This window comes from Penaeus chinensis, chromosome 7, assembly GCF_019202785.1.
Source record: "Penaeus chinensis breed Huanghai No. 1 chromosome 7, ASM1920278v2, whole genome shotgun sequence".
In the NCBI taxonomy this organism is placed as follows: Eukaryota; Metazoa; Arthropoda; class Malacostraca; order Decapoda; family Penaeidae; genus Penaeus; species Penaeus chinensis.
This window is the reverse complement of record NC_061825.1, coordinates 5,022,057-5,034,556: the sequence shown is the minus strand read 5'-3', so window position 1 is coordinate 5,034,556 and position 12,500 is coordinate 5,022,057. Positions and strand designations below refer to the sequence as shown.

The 12,500-nt window shown below is 36.2% G+C and overlaps 3 protein-coding genes across 3 annotated transcripts in view; 2 read left to right on the top strand and 1 right to left on the bottom strand.

Annotated features, from left to right (window-relative positions):
- Positions 1–1,452, top strand: part of LOC125026778 (alpha-1,4-N-acetylglucosaminyltransferase-like) — an 8,088-nt gene extending 6,636 nt beyond the window's left edge. Inside the window, exon 4 of the mRNA XM_047615377.1 lies at positions 1–1,452. This exon is cut by the window's left edge and continues 1,240 nt beyond it. The gene's annotated coding sequence lies outside the window, so the exon portion shown is untranslated.
- Positions 157–6,332, bottom strand: LOC125027196. Its single transcript, XM_047616119.1, has 4 exons — positions 6,255–6,332; positions 4,273–4,354; positions 3,907–4,068; positions 157–3,629 (listed from the first exon to the last, which is right to left on the bottom strand). Exons 2-4 carry the CDS (start codon positions 4,345–4,347, stop codon positions 3,615–3,617), a joined length of 252 nt encoding a protein of 83 aa, XP_047472075.1. The 5' UTR covers positions 4,348–4,354; positions 6,255–6,332; the 3' UTR covers positions 157–3,614.
- A 398-nt stretch (positions 6,333–6,730) lies between these two features.
- LOC125027407 (ATP synthase subunit b, mitochondrial-like) overlaps positions 6,731–12,500 on the top strand; it is a 6,334-nt gene continuing 564 nt past the window's right edge. Inside the window, exons 1-4 of the mRNA XM_047616473.1 lie at positions 6,731–6,858; positions 10,681–10,866; positions 11,692–11,855; positions 12,037–12,225. Coding sequence (XP_047472429.1) covers positions 6,831–6,858; positions 10,681–10,866; positions 11,692–11,855; positions 12,037–12,225 — 567 coding nt within the window. The 5' untranslated portion in view covers positions 6,731–6,830. The remainder of the gene's footprint in view (positions 6,859–10,680; positions 10,867–11,691; positions 11,856–12,036; positions 12,226–12,500) is intronic.

Here is a 12,500-nt window from a genome sequence, read left to right as displayed (position 1 = left end):
TATTTAATCATAAATGTTCTTAGGTTATTTTATTTCACTATGCTAAGTAAAGTTTTTCCAATAATGTAATAAAATCTCTGAAAATTACATTCTTCACTACACTTATGTAGCTTAGAATCCCTCAAAATAAGAAAGTTAGAAAACAAAACACAAATGTACAGTGTAACATAATTTATTTTGTATCTCACAATGTATAATACAATAAAGAAAGTATTAAAAACCATATGATAAGGCAGCAGGGAAATCATTATCCGTGAGTGTGATTCAATGTGTGATTACAAGATGTGTTTAAGTACAGGATATAAAACCACAATTTCAAACCATAAAACGAAAAACAAAATCAGTGCCGAGTGAATACAGGGATGAATGGATAATGAATGGAAGAGAGAAATTCATGCTTTATTTTAGGTGAATAAGATCTTTGGTAGAGGGTGAAGAGAAAAAAGGAATGATACAGATTACTATATATATATAATGGCTAATGAAAATGTATAATGCACACTTCTTATTTGCTACAAACATCCCTAAAGACCTGTTTTAATTCAGTTCTCTGAATTTTGCTGCATTATGAGGCAGGCTCATTACTTTAAAAGACACTGTAATATATAATGCATTGAGGTATTTTGTCCAAAAATCTATTTACTTTTACTGTCAGAAAATATATATAATCATATATTCTAAAAAGTCAGATCCTCTTGATTTTTATAAAAAAAAAAAAAAGGTAAAACTAGATTTCATAATAATTTTCAAGATTAAAATAAGCTTCAATGACTACATAATTTTGAAAACAAGAATGGAAAATGCTTGAATACTTCTTTAATATATTTCGTTTAATGGAAAATGGGAAAACAAGGATATAATAACAATAAGTACCCATGCCATTATTACAGCTTCTTCAACTAAAACAAACATGAACAATTTCTGTCTTAGACAATCCATAACGTAATTAATGTTCACACCAAACAACATTACTGGCTGCACATCCAGAAATATAAATTATGTAGACAAAAAAAAAAAAAAACTGTGGAAAGAAGAGCTGTATTAACAAACTTCTGTGTTGAAAATAGCACAGATAGAAAGGTATATAAAATACATGTATAAAGCTCAGATTCATAAGAATCCATATAAAAATACAAAATACTATTTGCAAAATTCTTTGTTCTTTGGCATTTTGCTTGCATGAATAAATAACTGTCAGTTTGTATAACCTGCAATGTAATATAGTTTTGCTTACATTACCCTTCAAAAATGGGCACATTTGACTTTCTGTATTCCTTTTTTTAAAGCAAATATGAAGATAGACAAAGATACACCTGTTTCAAAATTCTAGGTAAGTGCAAATCAAATTATGTAAAATGGGCAAGGCTAACATGGAAATTAATGTCCTGATTCTAGTACTAGTTATCTACTTGTGAACCTGCAAAGTGCTCCTTTTTTTTTTTTTTTTTTAATCTCACACTTGAAATAATAAAACACATTTCCTGCCTTATCTATTTTCTCTTAAATCAAATCTCTTCTTGGTTTCTACCACTTAACATTAAATGGCCCATTTCCCCCTTTTATATGTCCCTAATTTCTAACTTGGAGATTAATTCCCATAATATGAGACTATTTTGCAGATAAGAAAGAATAAATTAATAAATAAGCACCTGGTTTTATTCATTACAAATGATGAAGAAAGATATTAAGAATATTTTTTTATCTACTAGTGTCTACATCTCTGATGATTCCAATATACATTAATCACACTCAAAATTATAGCATTCTCATCTTCTAAAACACAATCAATGATAATTCAAATACAACGATTTATATATGATCATAGAATCAGATCAGTATGTTATAACACTTAGCTTACTAACAAAAAAATAAATAAAGAAAGAAAAAAAGGAGTTTCATTATATTTCTGAAAGTATTGATACTGCTCTTTAAAAACATGGACTATTGTAAAGGATGATTTCAAAGCAAATGATAATTAAAAATTGTACCACCTTCACCTTAGTCCCATGACCCGTGTCAATCTGAATCTGTTGCAACTCCCATCATCAGTTTTTCATGCTTGCTCTACCTCTTTTACATTATCAGACTTGTCTTTCACAAGGAATTACTGATGCACTTTTGTCCTTGAAATTACAAACATACTTTTAAGAGAGTAAATAATCTTATATATTAAGAACACAGCAAAACATTAATACATATGTGCAATACAGTATTGAGATGTATATATGTATATGTAACAAACTACAGCAAGACATATAATTTGAATGAACACGATGGTAATGTCATACACTAAATCTTTAACTTAACCCTTAAAGGACGGGAAAGTCCAAAGCTGCGCGTGAACTCACGACTGAAATAAATTGAAAGGGAGACTCAAAATTCCACAGTAAATAAATGAAGAAATTGGCAGGGAAAATGACTTGTGCTCTCATTGACCCTGCATATCATACATATATGAGGAAGGAAATTACCATATATTGTCCTTTAGGGGTTAAAATTCTGTTTCTCTACCTAAATGTGTTTGTATATAATTGCACACTGAATAACTACCAATGGTAATCTCTGTTGTCTCATAACTTAAACTACTAATGTCACCTAAGGAAGTATAACATTTAGCCAATATCATGCATTTCATCTTGTGTGTATTGCAAGCAAGTTTCTAGTTCACAACTTTCAGCAAATCAATATTTGATGGAAAGTTGATATACTTGATATCATTTCCTCTAGTCTAGTTTCCTGATTATTTTTTTTTTTACAGTAAATTGATGTTTTACCCACATATGTTTTTGGTACAAGTATTCATATACTGTAGTTGCTTAGAAGGCAATGGCCAGATCAGCTCTCATAATTTCCGGCATTCTAGAGAGACTCTCAAAACACCTCTCCATGAATCAAACACTTGGAAACACATCACAACTTAAAAAAAGAAACTGAAAGTCAATGTGGAAGCTCAACTAAACTGTAAATTAGAAACTGAATATACAACTCTGACTATAAAACCTCACATCTGCTCTGTGTGACATTCTTTATATCTATATATATTTGTTTGATTTATTTAACTGTTATCATTATTTACAAGGTTATTGTGTGGGCAATATCTATACCAAGTCAGTCACAAAGCCATCATCAAGTTAACACATGAAAAAAAATGTACCTACCACAAAGAGTTTTTAATAACCTGTCTAAACCAAGTATCCCATAAAAGCTACAATATCTAGAAATAGACAGATAACAAATATTACAGATGTGTATGACATAATCTATGGACAATGACTTCTACAATCAAACAAAAAACACGGTGTCACATTCATGTAACTCACAGCATACTCCTCTTCTTCAGATTGACCTCATGATAAAAAAAATTGGGAAACCTTATAAAATAAGTGTTTGGAGAAGATTCAGGGATAAGGATACGATCATGACAACTATATTACGTGCAATAGGGAGAGGGTAGTGAGAACCCTAACGAGAGATTCATGAAATCAAAAATTCGGCAAAAGTAAGGCTATTTTCCATCCTTGAAGATAAAATACATATATATCTTGAACACAGGCTAGTGACACATTTCTTAGTATAGGTATTAGAGGCTCTTCTTCAACTTGAATTCTGTACTGTTAACCAACTTGCCACTGTTGGGAAAAAGTAATAAAAATTTTATTATTTTTCTGTTGGTAACAACAATCATTACAGCAAGTCATAACACAAATAAGAAAATAATGTATTTATGTATATCCAGTCATGAGTGTGATTTTGTGGTAACTTGTTAAATGTGAAACTGGTGTTGTGTGCATAGCATTAGTGTTCCTAAATGTCTAAATACAAAGTCTATATACAGGTAAATATAGAAAATGCAACTATGAATTGGCATGCGAGTATAGCAATTCAAATAACTGTATAGAAACTAACCCGAAGTCCACCTTCATTGCCTTCCGTCATTTCTTGTTTTCGTTCGATTTCTTCCATTCGCTTTTGTCGTTGTTTGAGTGCAGCCGGGTCTCTAATCCCACGACCTTCCTGAGCCTTCAGACGGTTTTCTGCAGCTTCTGCCATCTGTCGTCGACGTGTTTCCTAGAAGCAGAATGCTTGTCATTCATCAGAGAGAGGATATCGAGAGATAAGGAGAGAGGAAAGGAGGGAAGGTGAGAGAAAGAAAGAAAGTAAGAAAGAAAGAAAGAAAGAGAGGTCGAATCTAAATTTTCCTATCACAATATCTCCATAAATACAATGTCAAGAAAGGTCACTACTTCTTTACAAGTCTGAAGCCACACTTACTGCATCAAGATCACTGTCCATATCATGGTAGCTTGAGGACCCACCTCCACCACAGCATGACAAGAAGATACCCATTCTTAGGCTGCAAAAAATTGATGGGGAATATCCAGTCAATAAAAATACTGTGGTACCTAGGCAATAGTATGAAGGCTAAATCATCTTGCCACGGTAAAATAGGGGTTTCATTAATGCATCCAATATCATGAAATATATAGGAAATAGTAGTCAGTATTGTTGGAATGGCCAGACATAAAGACAGGAATAACAAATTTCATGGCTTATAGAGGATTTTGAGATTCAACAAATAAATATTGTTGCAGACTGCTGTATTGTTCATTTACATGGCCACTGGTCAATTTTGATAATCAATAATGGGCTTGACACTACACCCTGTGTTACAAAGTAGTAAATCCTCCTGATATAATAAAGAAATATAATAAAGAACTACTTCTACCACAACTACCCATAATAGAACCACAGGAACCAATATCAAGTTATCATATACAGGAACAAAAATGACACTCACTGCTTGATAACTTAATTTTCCCCTGTGAAGGTAACATCACAATTCTGTGACTCAGGTACTTACTACAACAAAGGCTTAAAAAGAATCTATTACTGTATGTATATTTTTGCAAGACATGAGCTCATACACCTCTATGGCAATTTATTGTCAGATATGGAATCAGCCAAAGACATATCTTTCCAGTACGTAAATGGTTGAGGCATTGTGGCCTTTGCTAGAACATAAAGGATCAAGAATATGAGGATCATTTAATGTGATCACGTCACAGATAACTACATCATCAGTCAGTTAACACGTTAACTGACATGTTGACACATATTTCAATTAAACTAATGGAATAATCCTGCATATAGCTAATAATCCTTGCATTTTATTAATCTACACAGTTTCTTCAGTTTGCTACAGTTCTATCATTTCTATTCACTTGAGGGAAGTTTCCTATTATTTTGTTTCTTCTTTAACCCAATGCCGGGCATGACGTTTGTGTGTATGGCATGTCCACAGTGAGTTTACATGTTTAATTGTTTTTTTCACATAGATGGCTACACTTGTACTAAGTCACCAATGAGCCAATTACGAGTACTGCCTGTCTCGCCTATTTACCCTTTTCTTTGATTTATAAAAATATCTTAAGTTATCTTATTTTGCTGTTACTTATGTTTATAACATTATGGTAATTATAATGTTTATAATAAAAATAACACCATTGATATTTATAGCACTAGTAAAAAATACATTTTTCCCACCAATTCTAATCCGGTGAGGTCACAAGGTCTACTAATTGACTCCTTAGTGGCTATGCACTAGCGGAGACATCTATGTGCAGAGACATTTCACATAAAACATAAAGAATGAGTACAGCAATTTACCCATTTTTTATTCATTTTCCCCGGCTGCATTGGGTTAAGCTAGCATATAATGAGTTCTTGATATTCAAAAAATTATTCTTTTTTACTTTCTCTCTCCATTTTCTATGACAGCAATTACTCCCTTTAATTCTGATGAAGCTCCACAGCTTAGTAATTGTGACATTATGACAGTGATCAAAATTGGCCAAGTGAATGTTGAATATCTAATGCTTTTTGCAGCTGGGTAGCAAGGCAAGGCCGATATATTGTAATCTCTCCGTTACGTGTGCCTCTGCAATAGTTGATAACCAAAATTAATGACTACATAAAATATTTCAGACACACAAAATGCCTTTGTTTTCCTGTTACCGAATCGAAAAACTCTATTGAAGAAATATTTTTGTTGGTTTAAATCTCTTGACGTTATCGATATCTTAGGAATATACTAGAAACGTACTATGTCTTGAGAAGACTTGAGAATAATATATTACCTAACCACCATAGAGATAGCAACTTACGTCTGGTCAAAACAAATATATAACACTTGTATATTTGAGCAAAATGCGAAGATACGGACTTGAGCGCTCAACTATTATCATATATTTTACCTATTTTTTCCCTCAACTGTTGATTTCCAGGTAATGTTTTGGTGTAAAGGTTTGTTTTGGTGATCAGCTGACGGTGCAATAAACAGCGAACTCCAAATAAAACATGAAAGGAGGATCGCAAAAACTATAACTTACTCGATCTAAAGGAATTCGTTGGTAAAATATAAAGAATCGACTCCTCTATTTGGTGCAAGTCTATGACCTTATACTTTTGCCTTTTGTGAAATTTTGTTCGAATAACTAAATAGAAGTGAACAAGATTAGATGGTTAAATAAATTATAAATACATAATTAATACAGCTATTATCAAGTTTTCTTAAATGTGTATGAAATTAAATATTATAGGTTTCTAACTACCAAAATACCCAATAAGTTAAAAAAAAAATTGTTCTTCAGTCGAGCCTTTATCACATAGCAAAACATCAATTCTAATCCTCCTCTTATTAACAGAATGACGAAGATAATAACGCTTAAACTCCAAATCCTCAAAAGTTTCTCATTATTTAGGTGCTGATTTGACCACCTCCGCCGCCATCTTGCCCTCAGTGCCGTAAGATCCGCCGGACAGTGACGACGATGCTCTCCCGACTCGCCCTCCGCTCCGGTAAGTCCTTTTATTTTTAGGGGGAAGCGAGTCATGTAGAATTACGCATCGAACATTTCTCCTCCAGTCCTGTGGGTGATTTCGCCCGTTTTGGGGTTGGTTAGCGCCGTAATTTGGGGAATTAGCAGACGACGTAGCGATCCCGGGCCGGTTGTGCTCGGCCGGTGGAGCTGTTTTTATTATATAACTCGTCTGTCTGTTGTTTCAGGGCTGTTATTTATTCTGGGTAACGAGGTGGTCAATGGGGGTTATTCATTATCTCCGAGTTCTTGTAAATGCCATTTCTCTTAAGCGGTGTTTTGAGGAGTTGATGGGTCTTATGACTTGCTGTTTATATATTGCAATTCTGAAAAGGTGTTAAGTCCTGATAATTCTCTTATTTGCAGTTTTGTAATTTGGCGGTATTTAGGTGTTATTATTTAGGTGTTATGCTACTCGTGAAATTTGTAACCAGATTTTGAGCTTATTCGTTCGAGTCCCAAGTTTTTCAATTAGGTCACCCTCCCCCTCCCATTAAATTAATAAAAAACTAAGATAAGCTGCAGTATTACCATCTTGGGTGAATACTGTATCTTGTTAATTGCCTGTTAAAAGAACCGCTGTAACACTGACTAGTCTTTTGCCTTGGAAATGACAAACTCGAACTGTAGTGCTGCGTTCGACACTCCTCGTCGTGCACATCCAGACAGCTTGTCAGGGCCAGCAGGACGAGGAGATCGCATCGGTACTATGGGGCCTTTGTTGCCCACAGTGCTACCAGATCAAAATTTTATCATACTGCTGTCTTTTTTTTTTTTTTTTTTTTTTTTTTTCCATGTTGCTTAGGTTTTAGTAAATCTTCTGATGCATAGGTAACTTGCCTCCAACAGACAAATTAAAAATAATGGTTAAGCTAGAGTACATGGAATTTTTAGTGGTTGATGTTACCAGGAGCGACGCACAGATAGAGGGAAATGGACACTACCATATTATAGGGCATAAAAAAATAGAGTAGGAAACAATACAGGTATATCTGCAACAGCCTCTTATTTACCAGGAAATGACAAAAATGTCTGTTGCGCGTTACTGCTCAGACGAAGTCCACAACACCCCCTTACACAGCCGGTCTCCATAATGTCTTGTTTTCTATAGCTCCATTTCTGTTGTTATTTTTATTTTGGTTAATTTTCTGACTATGACAATTGGTCTTCCCTTACAGTATTTATATCATCAGATTTGTTCTCGTGTGATGAGAACGAATCTGATGATAATCTCCGTCGGATTCTCCAGCCGACAATCTTGATGTGATTTGAGAAGTCCCAATAGCAGGGGAGGGCATGAAGTAGATCAGGGAAATTACGGGGTAAAACAGGCTTAAATAAGCAAAATAGAGAACAGAAATGTGTTAAACAAGCACAAAAAACGCTTAAAATCGGACACCGCCGCCATCTTTGAAAGTCTACGGACCGAAGCACCAATTTTCGAAAAACTCTACGGGATTTCACATGATCCAGATTCCCTGTGGTAATTGTACAATGTGTCCTAACCAATAAACCAACCTAACTTAACCCTGTGATTACTGGACCCCCGTGGTGGTATGTACACCTAGCCAGGGGCTACGCTTCCTGGACCCCCGTGGTATGTAATGTGCCTAGCCAGGGGGCCTGCCCCCGGACCCCCCTCCACTGGGGTATTTACCCCATCGGGGGCTCCGCCCCCAGACCCCCATCCATTGGGGTATTTACTTAACAAATCAAGATTGTTGGCTGATCATGGATTTCTGCCAAGAAATTTGTTAGTTGGGGCAAATTGAAAATATTCTTGTAAAGGGCAAAAAGTTGGAATCCGTAAAAGAAATAATCTGCAGCCGCAACCCCCGATTACTTGAATATTGTTGTTTATTAGGGGTTAGGAGATGGAGACTGAGGCCCAGTGTAAGGGATCATTCCTACCTTGGGCCTCACCCCTCGTCTCAACTAATTTTGCATGGACTTTTCTGCTCTCATTCTCCGCTAACGCTGTGTGGTGCAGCGGTAGCGTTCTCGTCTAGCAATCTTGCTGACCTGCGTTCGAATCCCTCGCCGCCAGTGGATGGTAACCCTGGCCATTCCTTGCACACGGGATAGTTTAGAAGCAAAATGACAGACAGTATGTCACACCAAGAATATCCATTGTTACAAATGGAATCAAAACTAAACTTTAAACTTCTCTTCATCCCCTTCTTTTGTCCACATTCTAAGGTATGAGAGCCATACTGAAAGGAAAGGCTTGCTTTGTGTCTGGCCTGAATGGCCTCTGGGAGCCTTGGGCATGGTTTTCCCTTGGTTAATCCCCCAGCTCTTACTCCTCAATGACGGTATCAGAAATCACTTGGGGTCACTGACTCCATTGACTTCTGGCAACTGTTCAACCATTTGATTTGGTGAGCCCACTACATGTAGTGGAACTTTCCGCTTGATGCGCTCTAGCATGTCGCGAAGCCTGTAGGCATATCTGGCAGACATAAATACTCCCTATTTGATCGAATTGTCCTGTACACTTAACTTGCCCTTTTATGAATCCCTGCTGAATTCTTAATTGCTCTCCCTTCTTTACCCTTTTCATTACCATAATATCCTACAATACTTTACAATCTTTGACATCTAACACATTTTATCCTATTTATTAACTCATTTTTACCCTCTTCACCTAAATGGTGATATGACCAGTTATGTCTTGCACAATTATTTGCTTTAACTATTAACCATCTGCAGACATGAATGAAGTCAATCACTATATTTATGGCATAAATATAGTGATTGACTTCTTGGTGACTAGGTGCTTGTGATGTCATCTACCTATAAACAAATATAATGATAAATTCACAATGTATAGAGTAAGTCCCCAACTTATGGACATAATGGGGACCGAGAGGCTGTCTGTAAGTCGATTTGTTTGTATATTGAAAGTCGGGATTCCATTGCCTTTTTTCCCATTGTTTTAGAGTTTTGTTTACATTAAGAATACCTGTAAATAAATCCCAATAGGTACGACATGTAATGCTTTTACTGTTATTTGATGGTGATTCAGATAAAGCGAATTATGGCACAGAAATTGTCGGTATACGAGGACACAGTGAAGAAATGCTTTCATGTTTATGGCGGGAGGGCAGGCGAGAGATGCACACAGCTGAGTGAGCGCGGCAGCGCCACGGCGTGACAGACTCGTGAACTATATTCGCGCCCGGGAAATTTGAAGTTTGCTAGCATCTTTCAAACAAAATTTTGTTTGTATGTATGGAATGTGCGTAAGTAGAATGTTCTTAAGTAGGGGACTATCTGTATATGTGCCTGGTGCCAGTGGAATAGACTGTTTAATACTGACGTCACAGAATTAACTTTCTATTGGACAAGTTTGGCATGAAATACTATTTTTCATTTTTGCTGAATTCCATACAATCTATTATTTGGTGTTACCCTCCAGACGTTTGATTTGCTCTGAATCTTGCATAATGACAGATAAAGCCAAGCCATAAAACAGCACAATTGTAACAATCTATGGATTCGTATATCATGGTACTACATTAGAAGGTATTTACACAGGGACATGAAAAAATGAAAAAGCATCTAGTCCTCTACTCTCATGGTCCTCCTTTATACTGTTAATTAGATGGGATATAATTGAGGAAGAGAAGCAGCTTGCAGGAAGGAAATACAATTTGATTAGCATTGTCTGTGATGCTTCAAATGTATACGTATTCATGGTGTTTTATTTCATTATTGAATTATATTAGTTTTACTTTTATTTTTTTTAATTCTGTCTTTGATGGTGATTGTTATCGAGTTTTTATTTTCATATTTGCAGTACAGGAAGCCAGACCTTTTCTGGTGGCTGTGCGGCCAACAAGCACCACCGCCGTTAACAAGGCTACAGAGCGTGATGAGGTAAACTTCCCCCGCCGCTCCAGGCCTGTTGAACCTGGCAAGGTGCGAATGGGCTTCCTGCCAGAGGAGTGGTTCCAGTTCTTCTACTCAAAGACTGGTGTCACTGGTAAGATCATCATCATTTCTTGTATATTTTGGAGACATGCTTCTGTATCTCGGTCTTACCCCATTGGATCCGAATGCTTTATTGGCAATATGAGACATTAGGCTTGTGAGAGCAGACACACTGCCAGGTGTTCAGCATGTAGGCTGGGTGCAAACAAACCCTAGTGACAAGATTCCATACCTCCCCTTTTCATTGTTATTGTTGCTTTTTCTGCATAAGCATTTTTTGCTTTTTTCCCATTTTTCAATGTGTTTGTCATTTGACTTGCTTTGTTTTCCTTGCACAAGCTCCATATTATCAGTGCAATAATAATAATAACAATAACAATGTGTATCTTCTAGTCACGACTCATAGACATTACATTCCACACTTGTTTATCAATGGAAATAATGCAAACACCTCTTCCTAAATACCAAATGAGTCTAATCACCCTCCAAGAGGTTCATGCACTCGTGGTCAGTCTTTCCCATCATCCGGCCTTCATCAGAAATGCACTCAAAGGCAAGTTCGTGTCACCCTGGCCCACAGCATGTTCATGTCACCACCCTTCAAGTCAAATTTTCACATGATGTCCTGGTCATGTTATCCAGATCGTAGGGGTATATTTTATAGTCTTGGCCAAAGATAGTGATAACAAAAGAATATCAGTTATTTAGATACAGCACAAACTACTTGTAAATTATTCAGAAATAGCAACTTTGGATGAAATATCAAAGTTAACAAATCTTGTCAAGCTTCACTTTGAATGCTCCAAAAGGAAAATAAAGTTGAACCCTTCCTGTGCCATTACTGTAGTAATCTATAGTGTTTTTTTTTTATTTACAGGCCCTTACATGTTTGGAGTTGGTCTTACCACCTTCCTCTGCTCCAAGGAAATCTATGTCATGGAACACGAGTTTTACACTGGTTTGTCCATTTTGATCATGGCTGTGTTTGCTATCAAGAAGTTGGGCCCTGGTATTGCCAACTATTTGGACAAGGAGATTGAGGTATGTGCATATTTCTTATTACATATGATGATACCTATAATGTAGTGATTTTAATGAAAGGCCTTGTAAAATAGAATCCATCAATTGGCCTCATCATCATCAGTAATAATCTCTAATATCTCTAATATCACTGGACTATTTAAGAGTTTGAGTTCTGAAAATTTATGATCTCTTTCAAAAGGATATTGAGGGCAGCTGGGTGAAGTATCGCCTGAATAGTGTCGAGGGTATCAAGCAGGCTATTGAAGACGAGAAGAAGGCCCAGTGGGAGGCTGAAGGTCAGAAAATGCTCTTTGATGCCAAGCGAGAAAATGTTGCACTCCAGCTTGAAGCTGCTTACAGAGAGAGGCTGGCAACTGTTCATTCTGAGGTAGGTCAAGCAATCTCTTTGAAATGATGCTCAGAGGTTTTTCTTCACTGTTTGGATGGCTTAGTTTACACCCTCATCCTCCTCTTCCTTTTCCTCTTCCTCCTCAGCTCTGACTGCTAGTAACCTAGTAGTACATGTTTATTTTTTATGAATACCTCATACCTGATAAACCAGGGATTCTAGGATTGATTAAAGGGTGTAAAGTGTCAAGTGTTGGTTGAAGTGAGATAAGAATATCTTAGAAATCAGTTTATTAGATCTTTACAAGGGAGTAG

Coding starts and splice junctions, on each gene's coding strand:
- LOC125027196 (XM_047616119.1), bottom strand. CDS start 4,347: ATGGGTATCTTCTTGTCATGCTGTGGTGGAGGTGGGTCCTCAAGCTAC. Junction 4,069..4,272: donor TGGACAGTGATCTTGATGCA/GTAAGTGTGGCT, acceptor TTCTGCTTCTAG/GAAACACGTCGACGACAGAT.